At 43.3% G+C, this 12,790-nt stretch overlaps 1 protein-coding gene across 1 annotated transcript in view; it reads left to right on the forward strand.

Moving 5' to 3' along the window:
• Window positions 1–12,790, forward strand: part of KIAA1671 (KIAA1671 ortholog) — a 76,905-nt gene that overhangs the window by 19,994 nt on the left and 44,121 nt on the right. The window contains exons 2-6 of the mRNA XM_062009635.1: window positions 1,025–1,154; window positions 1,689–3,339; window positions 4,482–4,572; window positions 5,091–8,270; window positions 8,929–9,045. Coding sequence (XP_061865619.1) covers window positions 1,742–3,339; window positions 4,482–4,572; window positions 5,091–8,270; window positions 8,929–9,045 — 4,986 coding nt within the window. The 5' untranslated portion in view covers window positions 1,025–1,154; window positions 1,689–1,741. The remainder of the gene's footprint in view (window positions 1–1,024; window positions 1,155–1,688; window positions 3,340–4,481; window positions 4,573–5,090; window positions 8,271–8,928; window positions 9,046–12,790) is intronic.

Raw genomic sequence — 12,790 nt, forward strand, 5'->3', positions numbered from 1 at the left:
TGCCAGAGTGGTGTCAGGCTAGTTGAGGGAAGCTGCAGGTGAAATACCCGTTTTTCCAGACTGCAAACTCAGGAGCTTCTGTTGGCTTTGTTCTGTGTGGGTTGGGTTGGTTTTGTTTTTAATATTCTCATGCAGGAGGCTCCATATTGCACAGAATGTACAAACAGGTGTATTTGTAGGGTAAATTCACACTCAGATCAGGCAAGAGGAGTCCAAAGATAGCCCCTTCAAAGGCTGCCCAAACGTAGACAAGAAGGTGGCAACACAGAATTGGGCTCCTGCGTTAGAAACTATGAAATACAGTATGAATTTCCTGAAAATCAAGAGTATGACAGCTTTTTAGACGAAAGAAACCCACATCTCACACTATGTGGCCATGTGCATCTGCTGCAAAGCTTAAATATACTTTTCATTAGGAATAATTCAGGTTACTTCTTGTTGCTCTGATTGTAATTACTGCTGGTTTTCCCTCACCTCTGCAGTAGGAATGTAATTAAAGCCAAGGCTAATCTCCTGCCTTTGTTGGGGAGATGTTGGAAAAAGTGCTTTGTCATGGTAAAAGTTATTTTGATTGAAAATCAGCCATTTGAAGGTCTGCTTCCCAGGTAGCACTTCCTGAACTGCTGCCACAGAAAGGAGATTTACAATAGAAAGTAAATGACTGTAATTGAGATTACAGTAATACAGAGCTCTGTTTAACCAGTGATTGACAACACTTGAGTTTGCAAACAGCACTCATGGAAATGGGGTTTTAACTGTTCAAATCTGGTCTGCCTATTGTGCAGGCCAAATTATTTACCCTCAGTTACACCTTTTAGGCTTTAGGTGATAATTTCTTGTTGATTCTTTAATAACTGTCTGAAAAACAAACATTCTCTTGCTCTATACAGTTAAATCAGGTGACTGTATGCTTCAAAAAGGGAAGCAGCTTGTTTCCTGAAAATGCTCAGGGTTTTTGCCTGTGGCATTACCTGTGTCCATCTCCATCTGTGCCCTACTGAACCTGGATGCTCTTTATTTGCAGGAGAGGTCTGCTTGCTGGGGAAGTGATCACTCTCCTGTTTTAATGTGATCTTGGTGTCTGAGGTCTTGCTTTCACTATGAGAAGAGATTCAGCTTGTTTGGATTGGTTGCAGCAGAGAATGCAGATTATGGTAAGTAGTACCAAAGCTGCTGGGGATTTGTGGGATATGCATTTATTTCCATTGTTTAATTGTTGGCCTTAGCTAACAGATAACAAACAACGCTTTCGTTCACACCAGTCTTGATATTTATATTAGTTTGAAAGTCCATACTCAGTGCATCTGGCCAGCTGTTGATATGGTGAAAAGGAGTCCATGTTTATAAGTCAACACTGAGGTGTCAGCTTCAAACAGTAAATAGTGTCTCTAAGTGTCTCAGCCCTTGAAACTTACCCGACTAATGGGAATTCGGTGCTGTTCAGATGCTCTTGTAAGTTTTGTGGTGTTTCCTGGTTCTTAGGCCTAATTGATTACCAATAAGTAGTGTTTCTTGCAGTGTTTTTTTAGGAGGAACAGCATGTCTTTCGCTATGTGATACATCCTGTCAGCAGCATCTCTGAAAGGCACCTTAATCTGAGTTGAGCCACGTTAGGAATTTCAATCAGAATGATGCTGTTTGATGTTCCCGGCGACTCTACATCAATATTTGCCTTTTCTTTTTTGCAGATTCTTTTTCCTTCTGGGCTGTTTTCTGTTCTGCTGGATGTTTAATTGCAATTATGGCAACGAGAATAGAAATAAATTCCACTCTGGCATCTTTGACGGCGGTACCTGACTTAAATGAAATCAGAAACGAGGATAAATCACAGCGGGTCTATGTAAGTGTGCTTTCAGATGCAAGTATCAAGACAAAGGAGGCTTCAGCATCGCTGGCTCTTGAAGAGAAGAGCATGTTTGGGAGTACTTTGAGATCTGCAACAATGCCATCGCTGGGTTCAAGGCCGAGACTCTTCCCAAAGCCTTTTTCTAAAGAGAAGTCTTCAGATACTTTTGCAAATGTCAAACCCCCTGTTCCAGCTTTCAGATCAAGTAGCCTTATCAGAAAGGCCACTGAAGAAACGTCACCTGTTAAGGTATTAAGTGGAAATGTTCCTCCATTAGTAGATCAGAAAGTAATTGAAAATAAAGCTGGCCATGAAGTAGTCACAAACGTGACTTTCTGTGCTGGTCCCAGTGCAAATACTGTCATTCTTTTTGAGGCAACAGGCACAGAGCAATCAAAGGTAAGCCTGGCCCAGGAAAAAAGGGCTGCTGATGACCGCAGAGTATTTAGTACCGTGCAAACAAAAGAGCTTCAGTGCAATGCAAAGCTGGAGAAACCATCTCAGCAGCCTGAGACACCCAGAAGCCCTGAAGGGTCTCTCCGGAGACAGATGTCGCTTTCCTCCAGCCTTAGACCGGTCTCTTGGAACTCCCTCAAAACTGGTGAAAAAAAACATGCCCATGAAGATCATCCAGGGGAGAAAAACAGTGATGATGCAAATAACATCAACAGTAAAGTCGATTTCTCGATTGATGTGCAGCAAAGGCCAAAACACAGACCAGTATCTGCAATTTTTCTGGAGTCGTTACGAGATCAAAAGGATCACAGCCTGGAAACCTCTGAGGAGAAGTCTCCTACAGAGAAGTCCTCGGCCAGAAAACCAAGGCCTTTGTCCATGGACCTGACAGCAAAGTTTGAACATAAAGATCTTTCCTCTTGCAAGACTTACTCATCTCAAGAAAGCAAGGAGAATGTGTCGATCGTGTCTTTTGCTGATGGGAGCTGTCACAGTCGGCTCGAAACGGGGCCAAAAACTCTAGAACCGGAATGTAATAAAGGCAGTTCCTCCAAAACCACTGTGAGGTGCAGTGGTCAGGACATTGGCATCCTAAATAATGGGAAATACCTGTGGGAAACAAAGCTTAAATCTAAAACTGAACAAACTGAGACAAAACCAGAAATAGTGACTAACTTGCATGCTTCTGAGAGAAGCCATGAAACCATTAGTGAAAGCAGAACTGATAAAGGGGCAAGAAGACCGGATCAGAAGGAAACTTTGGTGTTTCCAGGCTGTGAAAGCCCCACAGCTTCTTCAGAAACAGAGAATAACATCGTGAGAGGTAGTGTTAAAAAACACATTAGTTTGTTTACTTCCGAACATCCCGGTCCCTCGGTGGATACAGAGCTGCTCCTGTCACCTGCTGAGAGGGAAAGCAGATGTGTGAGCATCCAACAGAGAATCAAAGAACTGACAACAGAACCTGCTGACCTTAAGCCAGGAAACCCACGCAGGTCGCTTCAGTCACGGCCCCTGTCAGCGGACTTGACAAAGATGTAGGTTGCAGAGAAGGTCTATTTAATCCTCTTAATTTATCTCACTCAGTAACATTTGTGCTCTTGGTACAGTATAATAACTGATCACTTTGGCTTCACTAAATGTAATTATACTGTTATTCTTGAGTCTCTTTCCCACCTCTTCCTATCCCCAAAAAAGAGAAAATGGAATGAAATGTACCCTGACAACAGCTACAGAAACCCCAGTGCTGCCAGTACTGTGGCCTTTGCTTAGTGCTGTAGCTGTGTATCTGTTGTTATCTGTTAGCATTTCAAAATGCATGATATAATAGACAAGGTGAGCATTGCAGGCTGCAAGCTTCTGGATTTATGAGAAAGCAAAGAATGGTTATCCCATCTTTAACAGTGGTGTGGAGAGCCAGGTTTTCAGCCAGCCAGGCATCTTATTTTGCTATCATAGTAAAGCCTAAAGATCTATGATGCCTGTTCAGCCTAAGCTGGGGCAGTGAGCAGGGTGACTATGGGACTACCAGACTTGCTAATGCTTACATACAACACAAGGAAAATATAATCTTGTCTGGTAAAAGGAGATTTAGTCCAAGATAAAACCTGTTCTCTCAGTACAAAGTTGGGTAACTGATCATACAGATGTGTTTGTGACTGATGGAGTGCTCTGGGCATGCTGCTATGCTGCCTGGGGCCGTGCTGCAGGGCCTGCTGCTGTCTGGGGAGCTCCTTGGTGGTGGCAAAGGCTTAAGGAAAGAAGGGGTTTGGTAGTGCAAAGGAAGTGTTCTTCACAGAACAACAAGGCAGGTGGGTGGCTAACAGAACCTGCTTTGTGGATGCTGGAACAGTAGCATTTTTGAGCAAACCTTCATCTTTTAACATTGTGATCAAAATGAAGATGTTTAACTGAGGCACAAGAGTATCTCTCTCGTGTTTCATCATGTATCTCTAAATGTTACAGCATACATAAGCTTCATAGCTAACCAGTGTTCAGGAAACAACAATCCTTTGGTCTACGTACAATTAAACCACCCAATACTTACTATGCAGTGGTGATGTTTGTCCTTTAAGAACCATAATTGATTGGATAATTTCTACCCGTTGTCTTTGGTAGGAAGTGCATCTGCTAACTAACCAACTGGAATAAGGGAAGTAACAAAAGTCTTTTGTTCTAGGTTTTCAAGTCCAACATCGAGCAGCGCAGCAAAGGCCGAGAAACCGGCTGAAACTAGAAACGACTCTGTCACTGAAATGCAAGAGAACAGGGTAAGGAAAGGGCAGCATCAGATGTGGTCTCCACTCTTCTGTCTCTCATGTGTCTTTATCAATTGATAACTTCAAAATGGGTGTTGAGAGTACGAAGAGTGAACTGACCCTGATAGGTTTAGCTGTGTAAGTGCCTTTGGGATAAAGCACAGGAGTGTCACCTCCAGGGTTTCCAGTTGAATACATGCAGTGGTACAGAATGAAAAGTATTTTGTGTCCTATTTTAAAGAGACTTTTCATGCACAAAGCCCCAGAGTCAATCAGCTGTGGCATTATGGTTTTGTGTAGTGATTATCCTTTCTTTTCTCTAAGCATAGTGTTAGCATTATGCATTTGTACATCTAAGGCACAACTCCTTGCTAAATCCTTGGTCTCAGTGCATACAGAGTCAGAGAAGATGAGTGTGTTTACCTTGTGCAGCCTGTGTTGCACAGAGTAGGTGCAAGTGAGTTTATCTTAAAACTTTATTACACATCTTTCAAATAAACTGCCTTAACTGTGGAATGTTCTTGTTCCAGAGCAAGGAGGTGAAGCTTGCCCATGGCACAGACTTCACTGAGGCACGTGCTGCTGGGAGCCCGTGGAAACCCCGGCAGATCTTAAAAATAACCAATAAACCTGATCAGACAGAGAGGAAAGGAAACTTCCTTGGAGATGGCCAGCACTTCTCTCAAAGTGAAAGCTCTGTCTCATACACAAGCAACCTGGAGAAACCCCTAAAATCAAGCACACTTCCAGAAAAGGTCTGTGTTAAAACTGTCCGAGCCACCATGTTTGACCACAACGTTCAGAGGCACAACATCGCTGCTGATCAGCCTGGAACTGATTCTGCCCTGAAAATGAATCATGAGCTTGAGGTAAAGCATGATGTGGTGACCCTGGGGCACAGCAGGCGATCGTGGATGGGAGAAGTGGAGGAAGCCACTGGTATGAAGGAGTATCACAAGCAACCTGATTCATCAAAGCACACAGCAGACGTGGAAAAAGGTGGAAAACCAGCTTGTTCAGGTGAAGACAAGAAAATGACTTTGGGAATTCTGCTGGGAAAACCTGTGGGTGAGAAAAGTGAAAAACTCCCTCGTAAAAGTGTGGAGGACTCTCTAAGTTACCAAAGAATAGAGCCAAGGTATGAAATCTTTCAGACGTGTGGCGAGAGAGCTCTTAGTGAAGCCATTACAATGGCTCCTGAAAAAAAGGCCATGACACTCAGAACTAGGAAGTCATCTGTGAAAGAGAATAAAACACAGGAGGATGTTTCACACGCTGGCCAGTCACCTAGGGCAGTTAGTAAAACTCTGTACTTGAAAGCAGATAACGTTATTTCAGAAGCTAGAGACACAAAAGTTTTCACAAGCAAGTCAGAGCTGAGAGAACCTAATGGGGTTTTCTCCAGTGAATGCACTTTGCCTGAACAGAGAAAAGACTCTGATAAAACTGAAACTGATCCCATGTTAACACCTTATTCTACAAACAAAAGTCATTGTTTGAGAATGAATGAACAGCTAAACAAACTACAGTCTGAAATAAGAAGTGAAGTCTCTTCTGTGGGTAAACCAGAGATGTCTGATGTGCTGAAATGCACTTCTGAGAGGAGGAGTTTTAGACCAGGTGGAACAGAGAGCTATGAATTCAGAACCCACTTTGATCCTGAAGTTATGTCAAAAAGTTTAAGCAAACATGAGCCCCAGCCCTCTTCAGTGCTTTCAAGTGGACAGTTCTGTAAATCTTCCAGTAGCCACCACCTTGGTACAAAAGTACTAACTGTGAATAAAGAGGAATCCAGGGCCTTTGGTTTGAGAAGTCCAGACTTCAATTGCAAAGAGCAAGGCTTTGACTTACATAGTACAGCTCATGAAAACAGTGAAAAAATCAGAGCTGTAGATACAGAAGAAAAAGTCAGGAGAAGCAGAAGTAGCGTTTCTGACCTGAGGATTTCTGAAAGGTGGAGAAGGAGAACCTTGCCTCAGGATTCTGTCAAGACAGAAAATGTTGTCTGGCTCGCTCCTGAAAACATCAGGCGGCTGAGTCAGATGGATTCATTGCAACTGGATGAGGGCTCAGTGAAAAAGAGAAGCACAAAAAGCAAAGAAGGGCTAGAAGGGAATGAGACAAACCAAACTGCTCCTGGCAGTCCTGATGATTGCTTGAAAAATCAGAGTTCTGCCTTTGAGCCAAAGGCAACTTATTTTGCAGTGACTTATCAGGTTCCTGGTAACAAAAGAGAGAAAAGCTTTGTTGGTACTACTGGTGCGAATGAAGCTAACACAATTTCCAGCTCCAGGGAGGGAACAACAATTAATCTGGACCCTGTTTTTCCTGGAAGGTCCAAACCTTTATTGCAGCAACCAAATAAAAATGTGATGAGTACAAATTGTAAAGAAGACTCCCAGGAAGTGCCTGTTCACCAGAACTGGGGCAGAGGAGATGACAAAGGTGATAGTTTGTCCAAAAACATTGCATTTAGTAATTTTCATGGATCTAGGAAGGGTAACCAGCAGTGTCATGAAAGAGGTCTGGATGACAAAGAGAAAATGAGAGATGCTGATGCTTTCCTGTTAAACCAAGATCTGGAAAATACAGTGCAAACTGATCTCAAAAGTAGCAGAAGGAAAGTCTCCTCTTTCCATGAACCCAGATCCCCCCTGTGTTTTGCACAGTTCCATAGAGACAGTGAACCAGGCCCCCAGAACAGGAGTGGAAATAGCTGTGGTTTCTCTGGGAAGAAGTCTGAGGATGGCTACAGATCCCAGATTCTTGATATTGATGCACTTATGGCAGAATATAAGGAAGAGGCAGCAAAGGCCAGTAATACTCAAGACAAGGTCTCTGAAGATCACAGTTCATTTAGTAGGGAGAAACCAAAGACCAAAAGCAGTGTAGCAGATAGGATGAGCTCTTCCTATAGCTGGAAAGAGTGGAAGGGATCAGATCACTATTCTGTTAACAGCAAACAAGGTGACTGTACAGAAGACTACTACAAACCAGAGCAGTTAGTCCTTAATGAAAAGAGCAAAGAGAAGCCGGAATCATGTAGCCCTGAATTTGAGAAACAAAAGTCCAAAGACAGAAAGTTCATCCCTCCTTACTGGGGAAATCCCAGCAGCTCTTCAGAGAAATGTGTAAATTCACCACTGGAGCTCTCTAGGAAGAAAACTTTCATTGTTGATGAGGATGAAGAAGTGAATTTAACTTCCAGGAATCAAAGTTCACAGTTCATAATTGATAAGGTACAGCCTATAAATGCAGGTGGTACAGACCAAAGATGGGAAGTCAGTTTTGCTTCCAAGATGTCCATAAAGTCAGACGATGGTTTCTTACAGAAGAAGTTGGTCACAAAAGAACAGTTCTTTGAGGTGTCCCCGGAAGGTGACTGGAGCAAAACTGTGGCAAGGAGCTCTGTAACGAGGACCAAAGACAATGCAAGTAGGATGAGCTGTGAGAATGACTCTGCCCATGTAAAAAGTAAAACTGATTGGAAGAACTATACATCTGGCTTGGGAAGTGCCCCCCCTGATCTGAGACGATCCTACTCAGAAAAGAGCCGCCAAGGGAAAGACAATCTGCAGCTTATGCAGGAAGTGAGGGGAAGGAAGGACCCGTCCCGAGCCCGGCAGAGCTTCCCCTTGGAGCGTGTGGATAGCGAGTGGAAACACAGGACGTCATCTCGCTCAGAGTCGTTCTTCCATGATGATAAAAAGGTACTAACAGATGGTATATAAGTGTTCCCTGTAGCTAAAACAGAAAGGCAGGAGGAGCATTCACGATGGCTCTGGGCTGTTCTTCAGCGTGAGCTCTCACTGTGCAGTGAGGGAGGGGACACCTCTGTTGCAGTGGAGTTTGTGTCCCGTGGGTTGTGTTTTCTTGAGGAATTTATATTGTATTAGATGACCAGGTTTTTGTGTCAAGGGTATAAGTATTTATCAATATCGCCACAGAGAGCTCAAAAAAGCTTTAAAATGTGTGCATGCAACTTTCTTAATGCTGTATAGGGCCCTGGAATGTTAAATGGTTACCTGCAGTTTATAATCATTAGGAAAGTCCACATTTATTAGCTGGCAGCTGTGATGTTGTTGGAGTATGTTTTGGTTTAGTTTTTCTCTTGAAGGAAGCAAATGATTCTGTTGTTTTCCAGGGCCCTTGTTTGAATGTGGAACTTTGCTGCTGATACTGACTTCAGTGAAATACAAGCAGCTCTCTTAAGAAGTATCTTAAGTTGGTTATGATGGCTGTAATGGTTTTTCATTCTGTGTTTTCAGCTGTTAACTTCCCCTGTTGTTTTTTTTCAAAAGGATATTTTGCACCCATGTTTCTGTGTGTTTATATAACATATACAACATCCATAACTTCATCCTACAGGCTTCTAGGAAGGAGTGGACCAAGCCGAGCTCAGACAAACCAGACCGAACAGACTCTTCATTGGTTTCTACTCTGAGAAGCTGCCACAGTTTTTATAAGGACAGAAGGGCAGATATGGTATGTTATTTTGCAGTAGATTCTTGGGAAGGGTCTATGGGGGAGAGAGAAGGGAGCTACAGCCTGGCTTAGTCCATTCTGCACTGTTTTCCTTTTTACAAATACCTGTGGGGGGGAAAAAGTGTGTGTCCTGCCAGCAGAAGCAGCAGGTGCACTTTGTGGAGGGTAACCTGCAGAGGATGCCTCTCCCTGGGATTCCACCACACTGGCCTATGCCAGATGTTCAGACACAAGACATTAGCCATGCTGCTTGTTCATCTTTCGAAGGGAAGGATTGTAATCCTGGAATCTTTAATGGGTCTGGATCATTATGCATTTTGTTTGTTTCTCAGTTTAGATAATGAAAATTGGTTCTATACCAGAAAATCTTTTCTGGGAAATGGTGCAGATGAGTGGAACCAAGTCAGAGCCTGAAAAATGATGGGGTTGGCTTTCTTTCTGTAGGCAATACACAGAGAGCTATTTATTGTGAAGAATAAGAGCTGCCATTTTTTGGTAGTCTGATTTGTCTTTTACATAAGCTCCCACTTAAAGTTGTCAGGTGATATTCTCCTGATTGCAGAAGGGTTTTCTGACTTTAGCCCACAGATGAAATAGCATCCTGTGTCCAGATGTTGTTCTGAAACACAGAGCAAAGATCTGGATCTTCCAAAAGTTATATGAAAGATATAAAAATGAACTGTAGAAAATAAAGGATTTGAAACCCCCAGGAACAGCAGAGTGCTGCTGCCACTGAAATCCTTCCTTACTGGAAGAACTTGTTTTGAACCACTTCAAGTGCTGTGGGTTTGGGGTTTTGGTTGTTTCTGTTTTCTAACCTTGTGCATGGAAAGATGTTTGATACACTGGCATAACTGCAGTCACTTCAGAGTGCAGTCTGTTATAACTCGACATCTTTGCAGAACTCTCCCATACAAATGGAAAAGAGGTGACTAAGAGAAAGGTATTGCCGTGCTGTCTGAAGGGCAAATCTCATCTGTCCTCTCAGTCTGCTAGCACACTCGTGTGGTCACTGGATGTATCGCCCTCTGCAGAAATCCTGTTTTTCTAGTCACGCTGTTTACAGCCCTTTAAGAGCGAATAGACTAAAAGATAAAAGGAAGGAACTGAATTCTTTTTGATCTTGTAGTGAAGAAAAGCAAAACACACAAACCTACTAGGATTGTGTAAACAGTTGCAGTCTTAAAGCTTCATGTAAGGTGTCCAAGGGCTGGTATTGCTCTCTTTCCCATTCTTAGTGTGAACTTCAGGTTGAGTGTTCGTCCTGGGGGGAATTTGGCTCAACTGCAGAACTGACAGTTATCATTCAGTCCCTAGAAGTTGTTATATGCTATCAGCTGACATTGCAGATGCATGAAGATGTCATGGACAAGGTGGAATATGTCTGAGAAAAGTGCCATCAGAAATAGTGCTGGGATAACTGAACTATTCAGGTCGTGTGCTTGGCTGAATATGACTGTCCTGGGCCGACTTGGTCATTGTGTGTGAGGTTACTCAGAACAAACCTTGGGAAGAAAACACTTGCATGTCCCACATCCACTGGAGCTGGATAGGATCCGAGTGCTGTTCCCCTTTGTGTTGCTTTCAAAAGCCTCACGGTGGTGTGTTTGTTCTGCAGTGCTGTGGTGGCAAGGAGGGAGCCTGGCCGTGGTGTGTGCAGGCTGTGAGGGAGCAGGTGCCAAGGAGCAGTTTTGATGTGCTTTGGGGAGGTGGGAAACTCACCATGTCTTTCTGAAGACTCAGAGCAGATTATGTACAACTGAAGCATTTCCTCTGCTTTGTTTTCATTTGGGGAAGGCAGACCTGTGCTGTGCAGGCAGTGCTCTCAGCAGTGTGGTTCAAGGCCTCCCTCCAGTGGAGAGAAGCCTGTGAGTTGTGTTGGAGTTCAGGGGATGTGGGAGGTGACGGGAGGATTGCACTTCAGTGACATATTACCCCTGAATGTAAATGCAACCTGTGTTTCACTTAGTCCACCTTTCAAAGAGGGTTAGAAAGAAGCAAAACAGCTGCTGTTTTGTTTGAGCAGTTTCTAGTGTATCTGTTCAGTTGTGAAGGTGCTTTTTCTGGTGGCATAGTGGCAGCAAAATACACTGCAGAACATATCACTGGTCGTTCAAGATACTGTTGTCTTTTTGATGAGACAAGTACTTGAGTGACAAGTTGCTACTTTTATTGTAGAATAAGATATTCCCTTTAATTGCCATTCACTCCTGAAGCAGTGTGCTGAATTGTCTTGTCGTGGTTGATATTTGATCACCTCACTGAAATGAAGTTGCATTTAGTGCATCGTTTCCCAGCTGCCAATGATGATAAACAGCTACCTGAACAGAATTCTCCAGGATAGGTAATGAACTAGGTTTGTATGGATGAATGCAGTTCTAAATGGAAGCAAATACTCTGTATGTTGTGCTTTAGCCCTGCCTGCATCACAGTGTAGGTATGAAAATAAAGTGGGCTCTGGACAACTGGGCTTGTAGCTCACCATCAACTGCAAATCCCTCAGGCTCTCTAGCAGGCAGAGCTCAGCTGCATGGCTTAGGGCCTTGGACTGGTAGGGGGAGCTTTTCCTTCAGACATGGGCTGCAGATTGAGGGACTGTGAGCCTCTGGTGTGACTGCCTGTAAAATGATAACGTTACCTGGTTTTGTGGCCTGTCGAAGGACTTGAGGTGATTCAGCTCCATGTTCCCTTAGGAGACTCTAGAGCTGCAGCATCCTCTGGTAAGCCACCTGGATTTCAGAAGATGTTTTCAAGTGATGTCTTCCATAAATTGTGATGCCACAGCTGACCCTGGTGTCTAGTTCCCTGACGTTCAGTTCCAAACCTCAGTCCCTGATGAAGTCATTGTGGCTGATAGGAGTCTTATGAATTAAAAACTGAGGAATGTGTGATGTGGTTTCTCCCCCAGATAGAAGTAATTGTTCTTGCTCTGTGGGGCTGAAGGGGTTGCACCTTCCTCTGGAAACAGCAGCTTTAGTGCTGCTATAGTTTATAACCAAACCCACTGCTTTGTGTAGTTAAAAGGGGGAACACTTCGGTACTAGAACTGATGTGTTATTTTGAAGTCTTTAGTTATATTTATCTTGTATTGAACTTTGGGTGGTTTTTTTTGTCCTTCAATGAGGAAAATTTGGTATCCATATAAAGATAGAGTTATTTGAGACTGTGCTGTGTGGGTGCAGAAGGTTTTGTTTAAGAAAATCATGAGCTGATTCTTAAAAAATATTTTGGAAATGAACTGCAAGAGAGAGAAGAGAAATACTCTACAGTCATGTGCAGATGAATTTATAGCTTGGCTCGTCACAGTCCACCAGGTGTTTGGTTCTGCCCATGACAGATCTTGCTCCTGCTTGTTGGAAAGGAAACCTTCTCATCTTCTGGTTGTATAAAGCCTCTAATATTACAGCTCTGGTTCTTCCCAGATGGAAACAGATGTACTAAAAACTCATCATGAGCAAATTGTTCTGTTAGTCTAAAAACTGAATGAGCCTGAAAGAAAATGAAAATGATTTGTCAGCTTTGTAAGATCTTATAGGTGGCCATTAGAAAAGAAGGGGTGTTCTTCCAGAACCAAAATTACAGCCAGAGGAGATTGTGGAGTCCTGGTTGCTGTTTCATGTCATCTCCATGTGGTCCTTCCCCTGGAAAGGTGAGGGCTGGAGGAGTGGGGAGTTGGGGGAAAGGCTGTTAGGATCTTCCCCAGACTGGCTTCTCTCAGTTATCCTTCCTTTTCCCATCAAAACTG

This window comes from Colius striatus, chromosome 17 (genome assembly GCF_028858725.1).
Source record: "Colius striatus isolate bColStr4 chromosome 17, bColStr4.1.hap1, whole genome shotgun sequence".
Taxonomy (NCBI): Eukaryota; Metazoa; Chordata; class Aves; order Coliiformes; family Coliidae; genus Colius; species Colius striatus.